This window comes from Plectropomus leopardus, chromosome 8 (genome assembly GCF_026936395.1).
Source record: "Plectropomus leopardus strain MGB_pleo_1.0 chromosome 8, ASM2693639v1, whole genome shotgun sequence".
In the NCBI taxonomy this organism is placed as follows: domain Eukaryota; kingdom Metazoa; phylum Chordata; class Actinopteri; order Perciformes; family Serranidae; genus Plectropomus; species Plectropomus leopardus.
Window position 1 is genome coordinate 23857242 of NC_142183.1, and position 25773 is coordinate 23883014.

The following is a 25773-nucleotide window of genomic DNA, read 5'->3' on the forward strand; positions in this document are numbered from 1 at the left end:
TCTGATAGTTGTGAAATCTATTCACACCCTTTTCTGATTTGAAAAGACTCTGTAAATGTATGCACAGCATGTGTGAGATTGCTTTTTGTAGTGAAACAATGGTCGGCTGATCTCCATAGTGTGTTTTCATAGAGTGCATACTGTGGCCAGTCACTCAGAAAGTGCTTTTTTGTTGCTATTTGCTGAAGAAATTGTTGGACAATTGCAGGAGCATAGACTCTTTGTCCTTCATTTATACAAACATAGACACACAGTCACTAACATTGATCAAACATTTTGTTTGTTATAGACTCTGCCTGTTTTCTTACCTAGAATATTTACTTTAAAAAAAGATTACACTATGTTATAATTTACTTTGATTAGGTAAGAAACTAGATTTTCAAGGTGGTGGTCTCAGTTTTCATTGTACAAAAACAGAAGTACTTTTTTAAAAAATTCCATGTGTAAAATTCAGTACTTTCCAAATTAGATTGGCTTTCATGTTATTTTTATTGACTTGTGGGCAACTGCATCTGTTTGTTATCTCAGCTCAGTTGTGTGTGCTGTCCTTGATCTCATTTTAATGATGTGTGTGCTTCCTGGGTTTTCCTACCCACTGAGCATGAGAGGAGCGTTCCCACAGGAGATGTTGCTGCGAGTCGCTTCCTTTCTGCTTGCCGTGCTGTGCACCTTGTCGTCGTCACCCTCTTCCCTTTGCCTCGCTCGTCCTCAGAATTGATTGCCAGTCACCTGTATGACAGGTATGTGCTTGCCTTCTCCCACGAACAAAGATGTAAACAGAAATTAGTTCTTAGCAACCTCCATTAACGCATGCACATACACACAAATGGATAGACAAACACACTGCTCCACCCCACATCCACCTTCCTTGACTGGCTGGGCTTGTCCATGATCACGCCCGTACCTGTTCACAAGCACAGGGATCGAGACACCTGTCAGACAGAGAAAGGCTTTTCCTCTGTACACACCAGCTACTCTTGAAGGGACGCACTGGTCACACACGCTACTTAACTAGGAGAACGTTTCTCTGCTGGATATAAAGCGAAAGCAGGTAAGCCCTCTGGATGGCAGGTGTATAATTTACACAATTTGAAGTATGAGAGCTTCAGTAATCAGCAGCAGTAGGAAACAGAAACTGTAAAAGTAATCAATCACGCTGCATAAACTGTTTGTTGAAAGCGTTACCTGCTGATTATCAGTATTTGCCCTCTCATTTTTCTGGGTGTTTCCCTGTCATAATTGCTTGTCAGTAGAGTTGTCTGTCTTGTTTCTTGCTTGTCTTATATACTATTGCTCTTCATCAATCATTTATCCAGTGCAGACGGATGTGCTAAACCTAGGATAAATATGCTTTCTCTGCCCTCGGTTATTTGTTCTGTCACCAATATTGAGGACAATATCCTCAAGAGATATTGTGCTTTGGAAGGGGTGAATTCACAGCCCCAGGAGTTTTACAAGTTCTATTTGCATTCTGAATTTGGCTCTACAATTTTGCATAAGCAGTAGTCCGTGTCTACTTTCAGATAAGGCAACACTCAGCCAGGTTTCATTAGTATTTTCTTTTTCGTCTTCAGTTCCCCGGAGAAGTAGGTGTGCCTCTGAGCAGGTCATTTATGACCTTAAATAACCGAGGGGGTCAATTGATTTGGATATGTATGAAAGGAAACCATATTTACTCAATCACATAGATCATTCTGTGCCAGTTTGTTTTGTATCTAAACTCAACAGGCTCAGACATGTACATGTGTGTGAGTCCATTCATATTTAGGCAACAGCAGTATTTTTTGGAAAGTGGTAGGACAGGATGAGCTACATGTCTAAAGGATGAGACTGAGGAATGCTTGACGGAGCACATGTTCCTCATCGGAAGAGAACATAGTGTGGGAAGGGCCATTTTGAAACTGGACTTTCATAATCCATCGGTTTCCACGGTTTCCAGTTTGGGGGTTTTGACTCCGATTGGAGTCAACTAAGCCTCACATAGGGTCACAAGGCTTTTTGATTCTAAGAGGTGTAAGTAAACTTTTTTTGAAATATGAAGTAGGCCTATATCTTGGCATGTCATTCATTTGTTTGAAAAAAAACTGTTTTACCTTTAAATTGTATTTATTCTTTATTTAACAAGGAGAGTCCCATTGAGATTAAGAATCTCCTTTTTGAGGGACGCCTGGGCAAGACAAACAGCAGCATGAATAAAAACACAGTTACAGAGAGAAAACAAAAAAAAGTCAAAATAAAAAGGAGGTGGACTCACACAAAAGATAAACTAACTATACTAAATGAAAGTGTTACTTTTAAAGTTAATATTTAAGGTATAAACTACACACAAAATCTCACAGGATAAGGGCATGGAGAAGACATGAACACAAGCTATATTCACAGAGCCTTCACTCTCTGCTTAACAGCTTTATCCTGCATCAGAGAAGAACACAGTTAAAACAACTAAAGAGCTAATAGAACAATGGCCAAGTATCAGGGAGAGAATAAACACTGAATGTCTAGCATATTCAGAAGCATATTAGGTATGTATGATTGTTAAAATAAAAAAAATAATAAAAAACAGAACAGCTAATAGTATAAAAAGATCCTACAAATGTCAGGAGAACTCACCTGATACAATGTTCACAGGAAATAATCTGCTCAAAATCCATCCAAGTTACTTCTTTTACACAATCGTGCTGCAGTGATTATGTTCACTATTTGGGTTAATTATACAGTTTATATGGTGTTATTGTTATGCACTGAACATATCATGAAACATCCATTGAATATGTCAGATACTCAGGGGTCATGAGATTACTCAATGATAGAAAAGGGGTCCCTTAAGGAAAAAGGTTGGGATCCACATAATAAATTGCATAAATCATAATAAATTGCAACTGCTGCAAATTGTACACTTTAACACATCTCTGTCTCAATCTGGTTCCAGTGAATTTTTCAGGTGGCCTATAAAGATAACAGAACAAGGAAACCTTGAGAAACCTTGAGAAACAAGCATGTCAAAAGGTAAGCAGGCTGACAGATGTGATCTGAATGTGAGATGACCTGTTTCCTCCAATAAAAGCATAGAGCATCAGAGGGCGTGTCTCTGTGCCTGGCTGATGACTCTGTAAATTCCGATCCTCTGTTATTGCCCTGATTTAATGCAAAACACAAGTGGTCAATTATGCGTCGGTCCAAAGGGGACTGAATTTTTCGCATATCCATCAAGCATGCAGTGATTAAGATGTCATTATGATGCAGCCTACAGTGTGTGTAATATCTCAGATGGTGTGTGGGTATGTGACATGCACATGTTTGTGTCTCAGATGGGGACAAAGACTCTGTGTATCGTATCACCAAAGTCCGCACCAAGCTGAGGGATGATGGCAGCTGGTTGCAGCGTCGCTCCAGTGATGCTCAGGACAAATCCCAGAAGGAGAAACCATGGTAAGCCAGATGTATAAATAATGTTTCATTACCCATTACTCAGTCACTTGAATAGACAAAATCAAATTCTGTGGATCCATGCAGGATGGCAGATATAAGGGCTGGCCGAGTGGACGGAGCCCCCATTGAAACCAGTCCAGTGTCCTCACCAACAAAATCCACTCCGCCACCCACCAAGCCAGTGTCATCACCAGCAAAATCCACTCCGCCACCCACCAAGCCAGTCACTGGAAGGTAAACACAGGTTTCTAATTTCATGGAGTTATCTACACAGCACTTTGAAAACCTCCCACAAAACATGATTGTGCTGATAACGAGTCTGTTTTTTAAATTTAGCTCTTCGTCAGGATTCATGATCAGGTAAGACCTCTTGCACATTTAGACATGCAATTCTTTAATGACTGAGTGCCAGTTGGAAAAATAATAAGATCATTTTATTTTCGTAAAAAAAACTACGAGTGGTCAACAAAAGACATATTGCAAAATGTACAGGCCAAAAATGACAGAAGGCGATGACGCGACAACATCCAACAAACTGGTTTTAGCAAATACAAATTTAAATGAATTTCATGATTTAAAAAAAACAAAACATGTCATTAATTTGTCCTAGACTGGCATTACTATTGGTGGAGGGCAAAACGACTTGTTTAGGACTCAAATGTCAGAGTATAGGACTTGGGACTTGCCAGTCTTGACTGGAGACTTGACTCTGGAAGAGTCAATTTTCACGTGGGAATTGAACTGGGACTTGTTCGTATTGACTTAAGACTTGACTTGGGACTTGTTAGTCTTGACTCGGGACTTTACTTGAGACTTGACAGTCTTGACTCAAGACTTGACTCTTGTCGGTCTTGATTCTGGACTTGACTCGGGACATGCCACTTTTGACTTGACTTGGGACTTGTCAACCTTGATTGGGGACTCAACTTAGGCCTTGTATGTCCTGACTTGGGATTTGACAAAGGAGTTGCTGGTCTTGACCTGGGGCTTGATTTGAGACTTGACTCAGATCTTGTCAGTCTTGATTTGGGACTTGACTTGGGAATAGTACATTTTTAGTTGGGACTTGACTCAGGACTTGATTGCAAATATTTTTTGTGTGACTTGCAAGATATTGACTTGGTCTCCACTCTGGAAACTGGAGACCTAAATTAGAGGCAGATGTTGGGATATCAGAGCACTGAAACGCACACTCGGCTACATGGGGCATTTTGTAATTGAATGATAGGTTATAATGAAAAAAAAAATACTCATGCGTTTCATTTCTTTTTCAGAGGCATTTTTACTCAAATGGACCAGCCTGCTCCATCAGCAACAACTAACGGCGTTAGGTACGAGCTTTTCCTTCTGAAATAAGCAGAGTTAATAGTGTGAAGAGATATTCCCATATTAACGTGATCTGTTTTTTTGTTTTTTTTTTCCACAGTGGAACAACTACAACAAAACAATTCATCAAAAAACCTTCAGAGAGTTACAAGAAAATGTGAGCTCACACAAATCACATTCCCTATAGACTGCTGGCAGCTGAGTGAGAATGTATTTTCATGAGGTGTGTGTTTGCGCTTGTCTTCCTTAGAGCCCCCTACACTGTGAGGCCCACTTCAGAGAACCAGGAGGGCCCGCTTAGCAACGAGGAGCAGGAGAGACGGTAAGACTCTGCTCACGCAAAAGAACGCCATCCAATTTGAACTCACATGCCCCTGGAAAAGAGATTATATTAACATCATAATGACTCATTTCGCAGGACGGAGGCAGCCAGCAACGTTCTGAAGAAATCTGCAGCCAGGCAACGGTCTTATGTGCTTTCTGCTGCTAAGAAATATGAGTATGTGTGTCTTATGTCACTCTCCCAACGCTAATCTTAACACTGAACCTGTTTCTAGAGTTTCAAGAGTTCTTGAATCATAAAAGAGTTACATATTTTTAAAACTTACTACACGTTGGGAAATTGTGTTTTTCACTGACGTGTGAAAATACATTTTTATGTAGAGTATTTATGCAAATTCTATTTCAGGTCTAAAGAAGCAGGGCCTGACACCTCACCGGTCAACAACAGTGTATCATTTGTGGCTAAAAGGTAAACACACTTCAACATCCCTCCAAACCAAAAGGAAAACCTGAGAGTCAAAATGTGTGATCAAATGTTACTCTGCCTGTTTCTATTTGTGTGCACGCCCAACTCCACACATGCATTCATGTGTGTGCGCACGTGTGCTTGGCTACAATCATGCAGGGTGGAGATTATTGATGATGATGAGAGCGCTGTGACTCCAGCACCTGCCAGCACCCCGGCCCCCTCCCCTGTCCTCCCTGTCACATCTGTTGCCTCCGCGCCTGAGCCCAAAACACACAAAATGTAAGTCCTGTGCCATGTTTCTATTTCCTCTGCAACAAGTGCTTCCTTCAATTTCATTCATTACCTGTGTGGTTTACAGAGTCGACACCAGTGTTAAGACAGCTGTCGATGTCATTGTTAATGAGCCGAAGGCAGCAGAGGCGGAGAAGGCCGTCCCAGAGCCTGTGAAGGAAGACCCCGCTCCAGTGTCTATTGCTGTTAAAGATCCATTTGAGGGCATGAAACCGGGCTGCACCAAAGTTGCCACCCCTCTCCCCGAACTCAAACCTGACCTTGTTCTAGCAGTCTATAAAGAGCCAGAACCCGAGGATTCAGACGTTTCTGGGCAAGTTGACACCCCTCTGATTGAACTCGCCTCAGTGTCACCAACCCCAATATCACCAACACCAGCAGCTCCTGCACCAGCTTCACCTGTCCCAGAATCACCTGCCCCAGTATCTCCTGCTCCAGCCCCAATGTCTCCTGCTCCTGCCCCTGTGTCTCTGGCCCCAATGTCACCTGTCCCCCTTTCACCTGCCCTAGTGTCTACTGTAACAGAGATCACAGTGAAGACTGAACCAGAACCCGTGCCAGAAACAAAACCAGAACCTGTGCCAGAAACAAAACCAGAACCAGAACCTGCACTAGAACCAGAATCTGTGCTAGAACCAGAACTTGTGCTAGTACCAGAACCTGTGCAAGAAACAAAACCAGAACCAGAACCTGTGCTAGAACCAGAACCTGTGCTAGAACCAGAACCTGTGCCAGAAACAAAACCAGAACAACAACCTGTGCTAGAACCAGAACCTGTGCCAGAAACAAAACCAGAACCTGTGCCAGAAACAAAACCAGAGCCTGTGCAAGAACCAGAACCAGAACCTGTGCAAGAACCAGAACCTGTGCCAGAAACAAAACCGTCTCCAATGCCACGGTGAGATTTCTACTAACCAGAATTTGTGCTGCCACATATAACATTGTATCAGTTGTAGAAACTAATTAAATTTACCAAAGTACAGGTTTTAGGTACTTGCATTGTCCTATTACATGCTACTTTATATTAGTACTCCACTATATTTCAGGGATAATTGTGTCCTTTTTTTTAATTACATGTATATCAGTTTCACTTACTAGTACCTTCACATACAAAGATCAACTGAACCGATCAACTTTAAGGTCCAGTGTGTAGGATTTAGTGGCATCTAATGGTGAGGTTGCAAAACCTAAACTTTTCAATGTGCCAACTGTGTAGGAGAATTAAAGCTGCCGACACAAAAATGTGAAAGGTGCTATCTACAGCCAGTGTTTGATTTGTTAGTTCTGGGCTACTGTATAAACAACACCGTGGACTTGCTCCATATATAGATATAAACAGCTCACTCTAAGGTAACGAAAATACAGCAAGTCTTATCTTTTTAGGTGATTATACACTAATAAAAACATAAAATTTGCTCCACCTCGACCAAACACGAAAGTAAAAAGCTGATAGCACATCAGTAATAATAATTGTGTCCCTGTTTCCTACTTAAATAGCATTTTCATGTTCGTATTTTATAGCATTCATTCATAGCATTTTCATTCATGTTTTTTCCCCCAGAAAAGTTGTTTCATATGAACTTTTTATGGTTGAAATGACATCAGCAGGCCTAGTGGATAAAATTCAATTTGGATTATCAGAGTTGCATGATGGACAGTTTTCTTAATAAGCTAATAAATTAACAAAAATGAACCAAAATTGCTATAATTTTGCTTCTCAATAACTTGGAAGGTTGATCTAAGGGTGTCCATGTTTGTGATGTACAGAAGTCCATCTGTTACCATGGTGCAGTCAAGCCAATAGCTATTAACATAATTTGCATAGATCATGTAAGAGGTCACAATCAGGAAAAAACTATATTTTTACTTTCAGTTAACTTGAAAAGGTGATGTTAGAGACCAGATGTCCCTCTTTTGCTATAACTAAACCATGCAACCCCTAATACTGTATTTTCCATAAGTAGAATTTTGAATAGGAGACTTTTACTTGTAACACAGTAATTCTATATTAAGATTTTCATACCTTTACTTGAGTAAAGGATCTGAGTGTTAACATCAGTATAACATATCTCGGATACTGCAATAATGAGTCTCAAATATCAACCTGATATCCATCCAGATATGTTTAATAACAGAATGAATGAATAGTAAAATTCTTGAGCAAAGCTTTGAATGTGCTTTCAGGTGGTTTACTTTGTCTGTATCTGTGGCATATTTGCTCTTATTCTTTTGCACGTGTCTGATTGAAGGCTGCCCTGGAATGTCATGTGTTTGTTCTCCATTTATTTTCACAGCTCCGCTGTTGACACGCTCACCACCTTGTCTGACACCCTCATTTCTTTCGACACAAGTTCAACCAGGTACTGGAAAAAGAAAAAGATGAAAATGGCTGAAACCAATATGGAAAAAAAGAGATTCTCATACTAGTGCCTCTAGCCTCTACAGCCATTTGATAATAAGAGTTTATTTCCTCTCCAGCTTTAAGGATGATGAGCTAGTGCTGGCAAAGGAAGAAGGAAGCTCAGCGGACAGTTGTGCCACAAAGGACAGGTAAAAAAAACAAAAAAAACCCAACAACTTCCTCATTCATGTCATAGTAGGGTTGGCAAGAAAAGAGATAATGGCTAACTTCCACTGTGTTCACTTCAAAGCAATCACAAAATAACCCACAACTCAATTTCAGGTGCCTGAAACTGCCTTACACACAAGAGGGTGTCCAAAATTAGACCTGATTAAATGTGGTACTTCAAAAATATGTAATATAGTGATGTGTGCGTACGTGCCAAAGCAGGTGCACTGATGGTTGTTTTCTTCCTCTGTGTGCAGTGATGAACAGGAGCCAGCTCCAGAAATCAGCAACTGTATACCAATAACAGACGATCTCCTGGTTCTCACCAATGGGTTTGTTAAAAAAAATATTTTTTTATGCAATTAATATTTGAAACCTAAACAATGGTTTAATTTATTTCAAAAACATGGGAAGAAGACAAAGAGCAACTTAATAAGAAATAACCAAAAAACTTATAAGAGCGAGAGTGTGTTACCTGCAAAAGAAAAAGAAAGTTAAACAGAAAAAAACAAAAACCAAACAAACAAGAACATTACCTGGGGAGAAAAGCTTAAAAATAACAATAATTTTCTGTAACATTATTTAAAATATGTAATTGTTGTAAATCTAAATATAGTTGTTCTTATAATATCTTATATTAAATCTCATGAAATCTCCTAGCTTGTTCTTTCCCCCTAGCTTTTATCTTTTTAATGTTCTTACTTTTTTTTTTTTCAAAATATACTGATATCTTACGGCTTATGAAACAATTCTTTTCAAGTTGCTTATTGCCTTTCCCCCCATGTTTCTGAAAGAAATCACACCGATTTGTGAAAGGCGTCTGAATGCAGCACAAGAAAAAAGATGTGGCACCAAGTTTGAAAGGGTTAAGCACGCCTCACAATCACTGAATAATCCCCACAAGGTGGCACTGTTGGACCTCTAATGATCCCCCTCCCTCCTTTACCTAACCTGTCTGAAATCTCCTTTGAATCCTAAATCCCCTTATGCTCATCACCTTCTCCACTTCCTCTTCCTCTCATCCGTCTGCCCCCGCAGTCCAGAGGAGTCAGCAGAGCCTGTTCCCCCCAGCCCAGGACGCTGGAGTCAGGATCTGCTTAGCGGACTAGACAGGTAATAGGAAGAGCACTTTCCCACCCAAGCCCCAAACACAGAAGTTATGCGAAGAATTATCCTTTCATCAGTAGAAAATCGATAGCTCCCTTGTCAGTAGCAAGCAGAAGCATTACCTTAACTTACTTTGCCAGAGTTGGATACACATTTTCAAAGGAGCTTGCGCACAAACTCTGCTCTGTATTTGACTTCTGTGTTTGATATCTTTAGTGAGTCAAACCCAGCAAAGACCAGTGGCACCGTGGATCTCCTGGCTAATGATGTCATTCTAATCAGCACAGAGTCACGCAGGTGAGAAAGAGATGTGATGGCCCCTGCTCCCCATCCCTCCCTCTTTGTGTACCATTAATTCTTATCCCTGCAGATGAAGGGGCCGAGCGTCCCAGCTCCCCGAGGTGTAAAATTTTTAATAAACCCCATCCTCCTCAAGTTTGATCCATAAATCAGGGCTCCTCTACATCCAGCGTTCTATTTTAACCCCTGCGCCATGTTAGATAGAAACAAAGTCGCAGATTCCTGAAGCGACTGAGTAATACTTTGAAACAGAAAGCCACGTCTTATCTGCGGCGCGACTGGAAATAGAAGAGAATGTTCTGTACTGATTAGTATTGCGGCTTTGTTTTGTCTCTGCCAGCCTCAGCACCCAGCGAGAGGAGGAGAAACAGACAGATGAGACAGCCAAAGGAACACAAAGGTAGAAGGAGATGACAGGCTGCTCTTAAACAATTATCTATCTAGCTGTTCCTGCTAAGAAATGCATTCTATCCAGATATGCCTTGTAATGATTTATACTAACTCTGCCTGCAACTGTGCTGTGTCTCTCTGCCCACCAGCCCCACAGAGACAGTCACTATAACCACCAAAACTGTGATCATTACTGACAAAAGGTAGGAGAAACGCACACACACTGAGAGAAAGTCTGTTATGTACTAAATTCGGATGGTTTTCATGCTCGTTAAATAGTTCAGTGGGTTTCAAGCTTTTCTAATGGACTGGCTTTGTAAATAGTGTATGAGAAGAACCACACTTACCTTTACTTGCCCTCTTTTCCCTTCCCATCATGCCATTCATCCGTACCACACTCTGTACTGCTCTATCTTGCCTCCATACAGCCAAGAGGACAGCACAGAACTGTGGAGCTCAGGGGTGACGACCACAGTTACTGAATCAAGGTAGTTTATTTACTGCAACGCCACATATTAGCTAATGCTTTAAAGGCATACTATGCAGGATTTTCCTAGAACCCCCCCCAACAAACAAACAAAAAAAACATTGTATAGAGTGATGCAGAAGTAATCTCTCTCAATCATTATTTATGACCCACTAGAAGTGTGTGTGGTGTTGTATCTTTCTGCAGACACTCACCCTTCTGTCTGTATTTCTTATTTTCTTTGTTCAGGACATTTATGGGCATGTATCCACACAGCGCTTAGCTGAGTTCAGGGCATTATGAAAAGGTAGTGACCGGGTGCCAGACTGTAAGCCGCAGGCATCCAAGAGACACTCTGCATAAAAAATGCCAAAAAAAGAGGCAAAACATTAAATGAGAGTGAATCTGGGGTTTGATTTTACTTTCACCTTCATTGGCCAAAATGTTTACAAACACTAACTGACAATCCTGCATAGTATACCTGTAAGATGTCTGTTACAATGTATGCAAATTCTATGTTAGTGTGTTAAAAAATAGAATGACAGTGAGGGGGGAAAATGTGCTTAAAAGATTGGGTTCATGTAAAATAGATCTCATTCAATCAGCAAATTAATTTTAATGCTTGAATTAATTGTTTTGGGAAGAATTTCTTGTTGGTAAAATAATAATCTGTTTAGTCTTAAATAGTTAGCGTAGACTGAAATCAGAGTTCATTTTAGGTGAGAAACACTGAAATCCATTGATTTTGCCATTCAGCAGCAGAATAATCATCCCATTTGTCAAATACATCCAGATTCTGATTTTGATTGAGTTTGGCCCCGGATCCCTCTGTGTTTCTGTTTACCATTCAAACTGCATTAAATCTTTCCATTATGAGTCAATGTGATCAGAATTCCTCTGACACAAGATGGGCCATGCTGACAATTGAGAGTGAAATCAGTGTGAAATTGTTTTTCAGCTCGGCTGATCCGTTTGATCCATATCCGTTAGGGACCACATCCTCTAACAGGTAATCATATTGGTTTGGAGCTGTGACTGTTTTCCAGCCAGCCAGATAGCATCTCGGCATGCATAATGCAGCAGTTTCTGATTATGAGCCACTTTTCTCTATTGCAGCTCCTCTGACCTGCTGCAGCCCCTCTCTGATATTTCTATCAACAGGTATGAAAATGACAATGCAAATTCCCCTTTTTCTATATTGTAACCTCTGTTTGTAGCACTGACACCATCATGTTACAACATCATATCAGAGTAACTACAATTGCTTCACTTTGTCAGTTGCAATAATTATTATTCACAATCAGCAGCTGTTGGACCACACACACTGAGCGCTGAGGCTGCACCTCATTGATACTCTAATGTTGATTTCATTTTTTTCTGATCTTATTTTTGCAGTGTGTCACTTACTTCCCTAGAGAACAAAGATCCAAGTCCAAACACCAAGTAAGTTGAATTCATTCAGCACATTAAAAAAAAGAAGGGATAAAGTGCCTTTCTGAAATTGCTTGTGTTGCCTGATTTACAGTCCAAAAAACAAATGTGTTCAAATTAGGATGATATAAAGCAGAACATTCTTACATTTGAGAAGCTGGAACCAAAAACATTTAGCATCAGTTTAGCATTTATGCTATATAAATGACTGAAATTATTAACTGTAAAAAATTTAATTAATATTAAACCTACATTTTCAGCAAAGTAAGATGATTTTCTTTATATTTAGTGTGACAGTGACATGCTCCTTGGGTGCACCTCTACTTTTGTTAAATGAATACCTAACCCTCCAAATGATAACTTATTTACTCAGTGCTTGTTCCGTTGAATAGGAGAAGAAAACATTGTTTTATGCCTCCACAAATAAGGAAGAATTCAAAAATGGAGAAAGTTCTTAATAAACTGAAGCGAAGGGGTCCATCCAGCAAAGCTATAACAAAACATCCGTTTACAAACTCTCACAAAGCTCATACAGTATAATGCAAGTTTTATTTATGCAGTCATATGCTGCAGTCACTTCCCAAACATGCAATTTTGCTAAAAATGTACTATTTAAAGCACTTGTATGTAAACAGTCTCACGCACGAACGAGTAGCGCGCCTGAGCTGTTTATGTGGGAGTGTTTTAAATTAGTTTTTCAGTTAAATTAGTTTTGCTTTTTCGAAACACCCCCACCCCTTTTACTTCATTAAATAATTCAAAGCATACACAATTCATTAATATGTTTTTTAACTTCAATTTATTAAGATGTTTTTTTTTCTGTTTTGGATAATATGCCTTTATTAGAGAGCAATAGAGAAGGGTGACAGAAAATGAGGGGAGAAAGAGCAGTAGGGCAGTGACATTTAGCAAGCTGGATTTGAACTGGGGACTTTGAGGTTCATATGCAGTGCTCTGAGCCTCCAGGGCAACCCATTTTGTTCGATTTTTATGTTTTCCACCCCTTTTTATGTGTGCGTGTGTTTGACAGTATTAGCAGTAATGCGTTGGAATCCCTCACAGACAACGTCATCCCTATCAGCACTGACAGCACAAGGTATTAAAACTGAGTTTAGTGCATAATTGTGTCATGGATGTATGAGTGAGAGAAGAGTGGGGAAGGAAGACTGTGGACCTGCAGTACTGACTCTCTCAAACCGCACACATTAGCGTCTGATATGCTTGATCTGTCATAACGTCTACATCATCTCTCTCTCCAGTCTCAGCTCTCAGCGGTCATGGGCACACACATGGGAAACCAGCACACCTCAGCAGGATAACACAGAGGAAAGGTGATGACACACTTGGATTTACTCTTACACTACAACACAATGCAGACCACTATGTTTCATTCATCTACATGCACTCATCCATGTCCATTACGCGCTAAAAGCCTTTCAATGTATGTCCCCTCTCAGCCAAGAAGCCGCAACGGGAGGCCAAACTGTAGATCAACAGACGCTGGTCATGTTTGAGAGAAAGTAAGTCATCTTTTTATTAAAAGCCCCACGTGTGTGTCTGCTCCTTTTATTCCCATAACCTCCTTCCCTTTCACCACGGTGAAGGCTTTTGTAGCATCTACTCACTGAGCCAGAAAACATTGTGCACTGGTGCTGATGAAAATAGGTCAGATATACTGTATTTGTTACAACTTTTCCTCACAATCACGGTAAACAGATCCCCTTTCAGCTTTTTTCTCTTTACAATGAACACTGTGAATTTGTCTGTCATGCTACAATGTCATGCCTTTGTTTGTGCCAAAGGTCCAAAGAGAACGACTCCCCATGGGACAGGTGGACATCACCCACAGTCTATACTATCACCACTGAAGAGGAAGAGGACGAGAGGAAAGAGGAAGAAAGGTATCTCCGCTGTGGCTGGGCTCATTACATGCATATTAAACCACTTTTTATTTTTCACAATTTCAGCGGGATGTCATTATAGCATCTTAAAATTCAGTGCCTGTCAACCATTTAATTGAAAGCAAGCTAAATACAAGTTGAAACTTCCTCACGGCTCAGTCTGAGAATAATCAACTCCTTCTCAACTTGTTATTTTTACTCTAATGCCATCACCTGTACTGCCAAACATATTATAATGCAGGACTGTCCTGTTTTGTAGCCCCAGGGATACACAGACAGAGACAGTGACAACCATCACCACCATCAGGTTTGAAATGATTTAAACTTTCCTCCAAACTGGGGAGATTACAAGGAATTCAGAGCATGAGAGGCATGAAGGTTATGTTTGCAATGCATGGGGAGGAGGGCTCAAAATGAGGCAATGCTGCAGTACAATAGAAAAAGAGACCACACCTGGTCAATAGATCCTGACCTCTTTGGAGCAGCGAGTCAGAAAGATCAGCCTCATACACTCATAATAACTGCAGAGTTCTTGCTCAGTGGATAGAGTCCAGCTTATTGACTGCTACAGCCTACACTCAAAGTCTAATACAGTTTTCTTCACTTTCCAGAGAGATACACAGTGAGCCACAGCCTGCTATGGATCGGTAAGTTTATGATCTTTACGTCAGACAGCATAATGCAAGAATACTTTCTCCAGAGTGTTATTTTCTGCTGTGTGGTCTGTTGATTTTCTTACTTTTGCAAAGAAACTCTCCTTAAAGTGGAGCTTTATGTCTTTTGTTTGACGCAAGGATGTGGTACTGCATGTGAGTCTAAAGAATACTTCACTTGCAATATGACTATTAGTATATAAATGACTTACCCTGTGTTACATTGAATCTGTCTCCACAGTTTGGTTTAGTTTAGTTTTTTAAATACAGAGGAATAAAATACAAACTTGAAACATTGTGCAGGAGAGGTTAGAAGCAAAGAAATGGCTTATTGAGATACCTTCCCTAATCATGAATAAAAGGAAAAAGATAAAAACAAAGATTCCATAATTGATCAAAATCTCAACACTAGGGAGAATACAAAATTGCTAAAATGTACAAATAAGCAAAGGTTTGTATTTACAAAATGAAATGCATTACAAATTAATCAGTGAAGTGCTATGAGTCTTTGCAAGGTCAACGGAGACGCCAAAAAACACTCTTCGTGAATTTTAGTAAAAAGGGACGTTTAACATCAAAACTATATCAAAACATCTGTTCACGAATTCTCACACAATCTGTTCAGTATAATTAAAAATCCAAAAACATGCATTTTCGCTAAAACATTACTTTTTGAATTCTCTTTTCACAGTGGAGGCATATAAGAAAAAGTTTTCTTTAGTGTCACACACTTTGAGTAATTGATAAACAGATGGTCAGTTGGATGAAGTATTCTTTTAAACTTACCTGGTTTTTCTTTGAGTGGAATAAATGTTTAATTTAATGAAATGTATTTAAAATCAAACACACACCACATAAGCTTTAGGTAATCTGGGCGTGTTTCACACTTTCACCTACTAGATCTGCTTATGTCTTTGTGTTTGTAACACAGCCGTCTTAGTTAAAGGGTGAGAGATTTAGGCCAAACCCTGTGGGAACACAGCTGTATCCGCTTATATACTGCAGTCTGCATCTTAAGTTACCTGCAACTCCTGCAACATTTCTGTGTCATCAGACTCCTGACTCAACTCTATTACTGAAGTTAAATGACAAGATCTGCACTCCCATTGTCTTTCAATTTGCCCTCATTTCCTTCCCTCTAATTATCAGTCTCCAGATGTCAGATTAATGATGTGTATTAGAGATGTCCTTTTGTCAAATCACAGCCCGTTAAACAGCATGCCATTAACAAGCGATGGCAGAAAATGATTACCTCCTGAGTTACATTTGACAGATGTAGAGTCCTTCTGTATAACCCATCACACTACTGTCGTCTGTAAGTGAAAGATGAGACTAACGCCGCCACACTCTGTCTCCAGCTATGAAACCTATTCCAGGACTGTGATTGAAGAAGACCAGCCTGTCCAGACACCAGAACCTGAGGCCAAAAAGTGAGTGATTTTTACAAACTAGGCATTTAAATTAAAGTGACAGCTAATGTTTGAACTATGCATCTTAACTCACTCTCTCCTCTGTCTGCCTCACCTCAAGGGGGTTTGTGTATTTGAAGGAGTATGTCAATGCAACAGAGCTGTCCTTGCATAATGCCAAAGACTTCAGCACTAGGTGGGACCAATACATTATTTACACAATCAAATAATATTGATTAAAATAAAAATTGCTGAATAAACCTCCCAACACTGCTTTTATGATGACTGCTCTTTTTTCCACAGTCGGTCTGATTATTTGACATCAAGCTCAGCCAGTTACTCTTACAGCAGCCCCTCCACTTATGCCAGGTAATAACATAACTTATTATTAAACCAGATATAAAACTTTCTCCCTTGATACTTCAGCTGCTTTCATCTCTTGCTATTTAAATGACGATTTAACTGACATTTCAACTGCATTTATCCGTTTCTCTTCAACTGACAGTTTAGTGCATTTCAATGCTTATGCTATGACTAACGCCCTAAACCCTTCAGGTCTTTGCCTTTGAAATTTTGACCTCTATTTAGTCCCACAAGCCACTTTTACTGACATTTTTGAGGTTAGGCTACACACTTGCACTGGCACTTAGATCTTTCAGGACCTTCACTTCAACTGACACTTCCAGCTCAATTTATCACTGACACTTAGGCCCTGTGTCCCCAAAAGTGTTTTTTTTCTCAGCTGAAAAAGTCAGACACCCCTCATTCCCAGCTGGGGACATGTGGGAGCACTTTGGAGTTGCAGTGTTACCAGCTTATACACTTTGGTTGTGTCTAAATGCTATGATATGGAATATGTGTAGAAGTAAAAATGTCAGAACAAGGTAGAGTATTTGCTCTGGATGAGGGGAAGGCTGAAGCATGTGGGAAGAGAGGGCGGTCCCACTGAGCTATATGGGTTCATTAGAAGAAACATATATTAACATACACAGTATATTACCAGCAACATATTTCTCCTCTAATTTTGCTGTTTAGCACCTTTAAGATGTGATGGTTGGTCTTTATGGTTCATGTCCTGCCCCTCCTCCATTGTGAGTGTATAGCTAGGTAAAAAGTGACAGTGACAAGCACAGCATTTTACTCATAGTTGAACATTTTTAAACTCTCAGCACTCCGAAAAAATCCCAAACATGCGGTACTTAGCGTAGACTAGTCGTTAAGTGCTTTGTCATGCTGCTGTCATTTGTAGCATAGTATAAAAATGCTGCACTCCCAGTGCAAATCATTTCAAAAATTCACTGGCCTCAGGAAAAAATGCTTTGATGGACACCGCCCTAAGAGTGACAAATCAGCTCTTTTCAGCATTTTCACTTCTGCCTTAAAACTGATCTTTGATCTTCAGTGCAAATAATAAATTATCCATTTAATTTATTAGTTTAGTAATAGTTTATTTTTAGTCTTGAAAGTTTATATAAAATATTCATATAATTTTGTCATAAATATTTTTTTTCAAAAAGAAAAAAAAGATGGGTTTGCCTTATTGAGGGCATATTTAGCAAATGTAGCAAATGGTACTATTTGTAATTTAATGTGAGATCTTCTGTTGACACTGGTGTATTTTTAGGTTGCAATCTGAATCCCTTGCAAGGGCCCATCCTCATCCAATGCAAATGCACTGCCTGCACTGTCCTTATTATATAATGACCCCAGATAAATTCTCTTAGGGAAGGTTTTCTTTCTCTAATTGCTCTTGTTTTTGATGTGGGTCAAATTATTTGACACTGAGCTCTGTCAGTTTCTCTCACAGCAGCTACTCCACTTACTCCCGTTAACAACACGATTCCCTAAACCTGTTTAAACCAGCTAAAAGCCCTTTCTTCCCCCACCTTGTTATTTCCAGTTCTGACGAAACTAGATATGTGTAAGCAGTAGGGCAGAAATTCCACCAAGCCTGCTCATTAAGAGGCTAAGCGGGGACATCAAAGGATTATTTACACTTATTAAGTTCCCTCGCACAGGAAAGAAAGGTTATTTTACCAGACAGAGCTGCAGTTGCATGAGAGCTGCTTGAGTTAATGGCCACACTAACTTGTCTCAATGGCTGTGTTTCCCCAGCAAGTCGCTGTCATTCACCTGTACATACTGCGGGGAGCTGGTGGGCAATGATGCCAAGATCACCATCGAGCACCTCAATATCAACTGCCACCCCACCTGCTTCAAGGTACTTCATCCATCTGCTTGATACATTTCAGCTGAAGGCACAAATTGGTATTTATTGGACAATAAAAACTTCCTTGAGGGGACTGACATGGAGGAAATGAGCTTTTGTTTCCCTTAAAAATAGTTTGACATCTTGGCAAAAATTTGCTTTTTGTAGAGTTAGATGAGAAGACTGATACTACACATCTCTAAATATGATGTTGCAGACTGTTTAGGGTGTTGGCTGGTCCTTGGAAAGTCTTAAATTTCCTAAATTCAATTTAATAAATATTGGGCAATTAAAGTTTTACATTTGAATTTGTGAGGTCTTGATTGCCACAAACATTTTATCCTATTTCAGTTATCCATCTTTAAATCCTTCTTTTAGTCTAAATGAGTCAAACTGTGTGAAATTCCACATTTCTGGCATTAAAATCTTTAAACCTACCACTGAACCTACTACTTTCTTTTTACTTTATACTTAGACTTACCTGTTGGTGAATTGTAGATTACCTCACATCACTCTAATAACCATACCTACAAAAACTCACCTCTGAATGGAACCACATACAAAATTTTTCTTAACATTTACCTGCAATTCTTGGATAAGACAAAGATAAATTGTACAAAAGAGTCTTAAATCTGGTTTTAAATTTGCTTGAAAAGATCTTACAAAGCATTTAAGCATCTGATAGCTGCAGTTATAACGTAGATCAGAAAAAGACTTGAAATGTCCATCGTTTAATAATCTGTCTACCAACAGCTCTAAAGCTTAATAAAAGCTTTAACATAACATGTATATCTTGATTGTTTAATCTGTACAAATACCAGACAACTTGTAGTTTTACAGGGAGTTGTGTGCCACATTGTTTCTTTGCCAGGAGCAGTCACTTCCTTGAGCCGTATCACCACATAGTGACCAGGCAACTATTGCTGTCCAGGAGTCACAGCTTATGGCTAAATAACAGTGGCATATTGCCTCCCATAAAACCTCAACTTGTTGTTTTACATTTTGTGTTCTTGCACTGATTAAACAAATGAGATCGAAGCTTGTTAATTAGTGAGTTTAAGAGATACTAGGCTGATTTTTTTAACCTTTGGACAATCCGACTTTCCAGAGCCAGCAACCGTTTCCCCTTTTCTTGTCTTTATGCTAAGCTACACTAACCAGCTGCTGGCTCTAGCATCATATGTGAGAGACAGACATGAGAGTGGTATCAATCTTCTTATCTAATTATTAGCAAAAATGTCAATAAGTGCATTTTCAAAATTGTCAAACTACTCCTTTGACATTTATAATGCCTGTCCTCCTTAATATGTTTTTTGTCTGAAATGCAAACTATGTTTAGATATCATACATTACCAGTAAATGAATCAAAGTTTACCTAGTTATTTGTGTTTTACGAAGCTGCAACAGTTTGGTATACTTTGTATAATGGAGCGGTGCATTAGTATGAGAGGATTTCAGGGATAAAAACAATGCGCTTGACTGTATTTTCTCATAATTACATTTTCTTATAACATTCTCCCAATTTTTCAGTGTGAGGTGTGTCATAAGCCAATGGGAGACCTTCTCGACAGCATGTTCCTACATGGTGGGAAAGTCCACTGTGAGAGCTGCTACTCCAAAGCCTTCGACTGATTATAGAAGCTCTTCAGCAGCCTCTTATCCTCATCCCCTTCCCTTCATGTTCATTTGCATATAAAGTGAGAACTGCTCTTTCACAAAGTTTGGACTGCGTTGGGTTTGAACTCGGGAATGATTTGGTTTAGTGTGATCAAAGAGGCCGTTAGAATGAACAATATGACTAGCAAATGTTGATTCTTACATTAGGTGAAATTTCTAATCTCTCAAACATGTTATACAAGCTTGTGTTTTGTTTTTTTTCCTGGTGGTGAAAGCTGTATCTGCCTCAGTAAACTATGAAGGACATGTCTGTGCAACATGATGTGCTACATACGGCTGTGAACAGACTAATATTGGCAAGTGGGTTACAATATTATAATTTAGCAACAGCAGTTATGGAAGAAACTTACTTTATTACAAAATGTTATGTCTTATTTTGCTCTTCTTGATACAAAATAGTGTGTTCACATGTATGATGCTTTGTTAGAAAAATAAAATGATCTAGATAATCCAGGTATAAATATGCTGTGTGCTACTAGATGCACAATACTGTCATGGAGTTTCAAGCTGTTACTTGTACTTTACTTGTAGAAAAGCATGATTAAAAATTATTGCACATGAACATGACCTTAGCATCACGTATAATGAAACAGTTAGGGCAATATTATAAAGTATCTGCCACATAAATGTATCAGCTGTTCCTGAGAACTACTTTGCAAATGCAGTGGTGATTTCCCACAGGGGAGTTGTGCATTACTTTACATTTGCCTTCTCGCGCTCCTCAGTGAAATAACATTTTTGTTGCATAGTCACTTAAAATAGCCTTGTACGTAAATGTGACTTTAGCTAATAACCATCAGCTACCTGCTGAGCGACTGTTAAGAAACTAATGCAGTTCATTGGCTACTGTCTTGATGGTCTTCACACACAGTTAGGCAGAGCTCCCTCAGTGCAGAGGACAAGTCTTTGGCTCTGCCCCAGTCCAATGAAAACCAGCCTCCCTGGAGAATGTGCCTCCGTGGAACAACTGCACTGCATGCAGTTAATGTTAACAACGCAAGAAGTAGTAAGGGCAACAATGGCACCTCAGTCAGAGCAATGAAACCACCGGAAAATATTAGCATATAGCGTTCTAAAACATTATTTTCCCATTACTGAACTCAGGATAAAGGACATCATGTCAGCCGAATACAATATCAAACTCTAGTTAAACTTCTATATAACTAAACTGCTCACAAGTGTGAAGGAGGGTGACTCAGGTGCAGAAATATTAGTAATTTCTGCTTCATTCCCTCATTTAAACAGCGGGGATGCATAATGTGGGACACCTCTGTAATCCTGGATGTGCTCCATCCTCTGTTTGTTTCAAGGCCTGTGTCAGTGTTTTCCTCTGGCTCTGCTCACAGCAATGTTTTGGATGTGCTTCCACAGCAGCGAAGGGTCTGACTCGTTATGTCTTATCAGAGACTCCAGCCCTTCTGCTTGGTCCAGGCTCTGCCAGTAATCCTGAGGCCATATTTGCAACCATCTGCGGACAGATATACAAACAGATTAGGCTCATCACAGAGGCTATTTTAATTAGGACATTAAAATAGACTGATGTCTCGCCCCTCGGGACGTTGTTATTCACATTAAAGTACAGGAAAGAGAAGGATTTCACACCTGGCACAGCGAATAATTTAAGACAAACTCACCCATCATCTGGAGGTAAATCTTGGACATCTCCGTACCCGGGGCTGGGCAGGGGGCACCCCATGTGAGAGTTGTTGGCCATTTTTGGCTGAGGAGGTTGGTTCTTTTTAGGGGCTTTCCTGTATGCTCGTTCTGCTGCGAGTCGTGCATTCTCCCGGTCACACACATAACATTCAAATCCATTAAGGTAGTTAGGCTTGCTCATGTCATTAACCCCCCACTCGCGGGTCTCCAGAGCCTCCAGCAAACGAGCGTTTGTGATGCGTCTGGGGTTCTTGAACTCTAAATACTTTGCGTATTCATCATCATTCTCATCAAGACGTTTGAGGAATTCAGCGAGAGCTTTTGGGGAGGGGAAGTTATCTATTATGATTGCTGAGTGTTCGTTTGGCATCCAGTCTGCCACCACAGAGGAGCCTCGATAGACAGGCACGCAGCCCTGATGGAGAGGCCGCCACAGCTTCTCTGTCATGTAATCTGGGCACAGGCCATTCTCCAGTGCCAGGTGAAACTTGTAGCGGGCAACAAAGTTCATAAAGCTGGCCTCCTCGCCGGTGGCTGTGGACGTGTCCTCCAGATGTTCAGGTAAAGGTTTGTTGTTCAAGCATTTCCCGTAAGAGTCCACCTTCAGAGAGAAAAAATAAAGAGTGAGAGAAGAGAATCATCTCCGGAAACATTTGGGAGATTATTAATGCGACTCTGACACACTTTTAATGGTCTGCATTTTTCACAAAACCTCGATTAGACATTTCTAATTGAACTCTAACATTTCATTTCCCGATGGGGATTCACAAACATCACACTGTGGTCTATATTTACAAAAACATTTACAGAGGTGTTACTGCAGTTGCATGGGTGAAGATTAATGATTTTGACTCTACTGGCTCTTGTTTACTTGTATTAGTATCTGCAAGTGGAAACAGGGAAGACTCAGAGGGCTACAGATTTTCAGTGCATGTGAGTCCATTTATGTTTGATTGTACAGAATTGCTGTGGTGGGGTTTAAATCTGAGAAGAGTACTGAAAATGTTGTTCAATGTCAAGCAGAAACATGTCCTGTTATTTGTTGAGAAAAAGATTAGAGGCAAATTAAAAGAAATTTTAAAAAAAGAGTATTTAATTTAAGAACAAACTTCAGAGGATGGGACTAATCAGGTTGTATGCCTCTGCAAACCAGTGAATTTGCAGTTTACATCCATGTCTGTCCAGACTCATATACAGCCATGTCAGGAGATATAACATGCCATCAATTCATTTTCTCCTATTAGACATTATTTTAAAAAATTTCATTTACATTTTTAAATCATAATTAGTAAATTAATTCTTGAATTATGGTCAAAATCATGTTTTGTGAGGTCACAGTGACCTTGACCTTTGACTACCAAAATCTAATTAGTTCATCAAGATATTCCCTCAAGATGTTCTTGAGAAATATTGTTCATGAGAATGAGGCGGTAGGAGGAAAATATGTAAGGACAGTGTATTTGTATTGTACATTTCTGGTTTCTTTACTCCTCTGTGACAGTACACTGAATATTTTTGGGATGTGAACAAAACAAGAGAGGATGTCATTTTGGGCCAATCGTCATTTAAACAACTAATCTCGGAAATAATAAACAGATTCATTGACAATTTAAATTAACCATTAATTACAGCCCTACTTGTCATTGTATCACATCGTATCAATCCAGATAGATAGTGATATTACAGAAATATTATATCAATAAATTAGCTCTCTAGAGGATTACCGTGTTGCAAAATGGCATGCAATCATTTAAAAATATGCTATGTGGCAGAAAAGCTGCTGTTTTACCTTCAGTAAGTACAATTTTGTGACATTTTATGATGTTATGATTTTATAATTTAGTTGTTACTTAAAAGATATATTTTTACTTTTCTCCATAGTGCAACAGCCTTTATATTAGTAATGCATAAATCACAACTTAGTGATAATTAACATTCTAACTAGGCCAAGTCTGAACACACGCAGCTGCTGCAACAAGCCGCAGGTACTAAACTGGATGCATCTTTGTCCCCAACAGAACATCTTTGTACTTTTGTACTGTACCTGAATGTACTTCATGAGCTCCTGGACATATCTGTTTCTGTCTGATGGCACATCGCAGTGGGACTGCATGTAGAGCACAGGGGCCAGGCCCTCCCTCCTCAGCCGGTTCTTCTCCTCCAGGGACACGACCACAGGGCCCAGCAAGTAATCCAGAGAAGGCAGCCACTGCAGGGTCAGAGGATAGTCTGACTCCCTGCGAAATGTGGCAGTGTAGTTGAACAGCCTGATTCCTGGTCCATGGGAGAGGAAGTAGTTATTCATGGGTGACTCTTCATGGAACAGTGCCCAGGTCTGGTGGCGGAGGCGAGGGAGCGGTGCCTCATATGCCCGGAAGTCTGTTCCATAGAAGATGATGGATGCTGTCCGCTTGTACAGCTGGACCTTTGAAGATCAAACTCAAGATTACTGGCAGAGCATCTACAGGTGATGATTATTATTAATGTGAGCATGCATCCTCTCTGTCGGAGCCAAGACTTTTACTAAAAGGCTTTATGAGGTGACACATCTCTGGTACCTTGCGGTTGCTTGTGGCCAGGCAGGAGGACGTGGCACAGTCGATGCGCTCTGTGTCACCGGGGAAATGTGGGAACAGTCCTCCACTCCACCAGAGGAGAATTGGCAGCTCCTTGTTGCTGCGGCGGTCAGTGTTGCCAGGTCCTCTGTATGAACTGATGGAGGCAAACTCCATCTCTGACAGAGCACTCTGAGGCTGAAAGGCTCCTCGGTCCACTGCATCCAAGAGCTCCAGGGGAGGCTGATCATCTGGAAAGGAGGCAAAGGAGACCCAGACCCAGCACAGGACACCAAACATCCCCAAACACACACAGGGCACCAGCCTGCCCCTACCAGCCATCTACAGGGTTGAACACAACAGGAAAGACATTTCAGAAACTCGGATACAAGTAGGTCACCATTCAAAAGGACAAATCAATTAATTCTTATCTGTTTATTATATGATTCCTAAGTCTTGCAGATGAATTCACGCCCTTTCTGGTGCTCATATTCCAAATAAAAGTGTTGTGGAAGCAGTTGCTTCCCCTCACAGCTAACTTTGTTCAACAAACATTAGCGTTTGACTTTAACAACTCAGTAATAACGTTACGTGTCAGCGGTTTCTGAGCGTGCACCAAATATCGAAACATTTACACTGTTTCCTACCATTGTCACTGCAGTATACACATGAAGGGCCGTTTTTTCAGGATTCTTCAAAGTAAAAATACACAGCTATTCATCGTGTAAGATGGTTTTGAGAAGTGGTGATGCAGCCTGGTATCTCACAGCCAGCGGTGCACAGCAGAGGGAATAAAAACAGCCGGATTCTTCTTCTGCGTTTTAGCTTTTCTTCTTCTTTGGGTCCAAAATAACCAAAGCAGCACACCGCCACCTGCAGCTCCGGAGGGTATTTTGCTCCATTAAAAGTCTGTGGCCACTGCATTGTTATTTTGTTACAAATTGTGACAGTGTTACAGAATATAGCAAACATATTTTATCAGGGCACAATATGTCCATATGGTAAAGTTAGAATAATTCATACTTTATACAGAAAACGTCATGGAAAAAAATAGTCTGATGTAAAAACGATTTTCAAATATGTTCTCCTACACTAAAACATGGTGCATTTATAAAAACCTGTAGAGTCACATCTGCAGAAGTAATATCTCTATTGATAATGATAATAATAATAATAATAATAATAATAATAATAATAATAATAATAATAATAACAACAACAACAACAACAACAACAACAACAACAACAAAAGTATCCACGTCATTCTTTCATTTGCTTTTCCCATTTGATTTTAACTAAACTCTAATTTTTGATGGCAGGTGTCTGGCTGATGAAAACAAAAAAATGATATTTGTTGTATTTTCCCATTAATAGTATGTTACTTTTGTTTGATGTATTACCCGTAAAAAGGTGAACACCTTTTGCAATAAACTCTGTAGAGTTTAACAATACACATATTATAGATTCAGGGTATTTTTTGTAGATGCTCCATAGGCTACTGTTAATCTGCGAAATAACAGATGTGTAATGGAGTACATTATTTCCTTTTGACATGTACGGAACGGAATGGAAAAATACTCAAGTGAAGTACTTGCACTCCAAAATGTACTTGATGTATGTACAGTGACTCACAGTGAAACTTTGTTATAGAGG

General features: G+C 39.8%; 2 protein-coding genes across 4 annotated transcripts; one reads left to right on the forward strand and one right to left on the reverse strand.

The window, feature by feature from the left end:
* Positions 1-605: 605 nt before the first annotated feature.
* Positions 606-20471, forward strand: znf185 (zinc finger protein 185 with LIM domain). Of its 3 annotated transcripts, none has more exons than XM_088081219.1 (34): positions 606-740; positions 2930-3006; positions 3309-3429; positions 3514-3663; positions 3766-3789; positions 4704-4760; positions 4856-4912; positions 5006-5077; positions 5174-5254; positions 5444-5506; positions 5663-5785; positions 5865-6695; positions 8092-8157; positions 8276-8347; positions 8624-8698; positions 9405-9479; positions 9690-9770; positions 10114-10173; positions 10313-10366; positions 10592-10651; positions 11588-11638; positions 11746-11790; positions 12025-12072; positions 13091-13156; positions 13320-13391; positions 13518-13580; positions 13863-13961; positions 14221-14268; positions 14573-14608; positions 15973-16044; positions 16145-16219; positions 16327-16392; positions 18139-18244; positions 19763-20471. In XM_088081219.1, exons 2-34 carry the CDS (start codon positions 2997-2999, stop codon positions 19862-19864), a joined length of 3081 nt encoding a protein of 1026 aa, XP_087937345.1. In that variant the 5' UTR covers positions 606-740; positions 2930-2996; the 3' UTR covers positions 19865-20471. The 3 variants fall into 3 exon arrangements, with proteins under 3 accessions (XP_087937345.1, XP_042348997.2, XP_042348999.2); XM_042493063.2 differs by lacking the exon at positions 606-740 and adding an exon at positions 840-1051; XM_042493065.2 differs by lacking the exons at positions 606-740; positions 13091-13156 and adding an exon at positions 844-1051.
* On the reverse strand, positions 20243-24929 carry pofut4 (protein O-fucosyltransferase 4). The gene is made up of 5 exons (XM_042493068.2): positions 24768-24929; positions 24124-24462; positions 23610-23990; positions 21544-22166; positions 20243-21377 (listed from the first exon to the last, which is right to left on the reverse strand). The coding sequence occupies exons 1-5, from the start codon at positions 24768-24770 to the stop codon at positions 21227-21229; spliced, it is 1497 nt and encodes a 498-aa protein (XP_042349002.1). The 5' UTR covers positions 24771-24929; the 3' UTR covers positions 20243-21226.
* Positions 24930-25773: the final 844 nt, after the last annotated feature.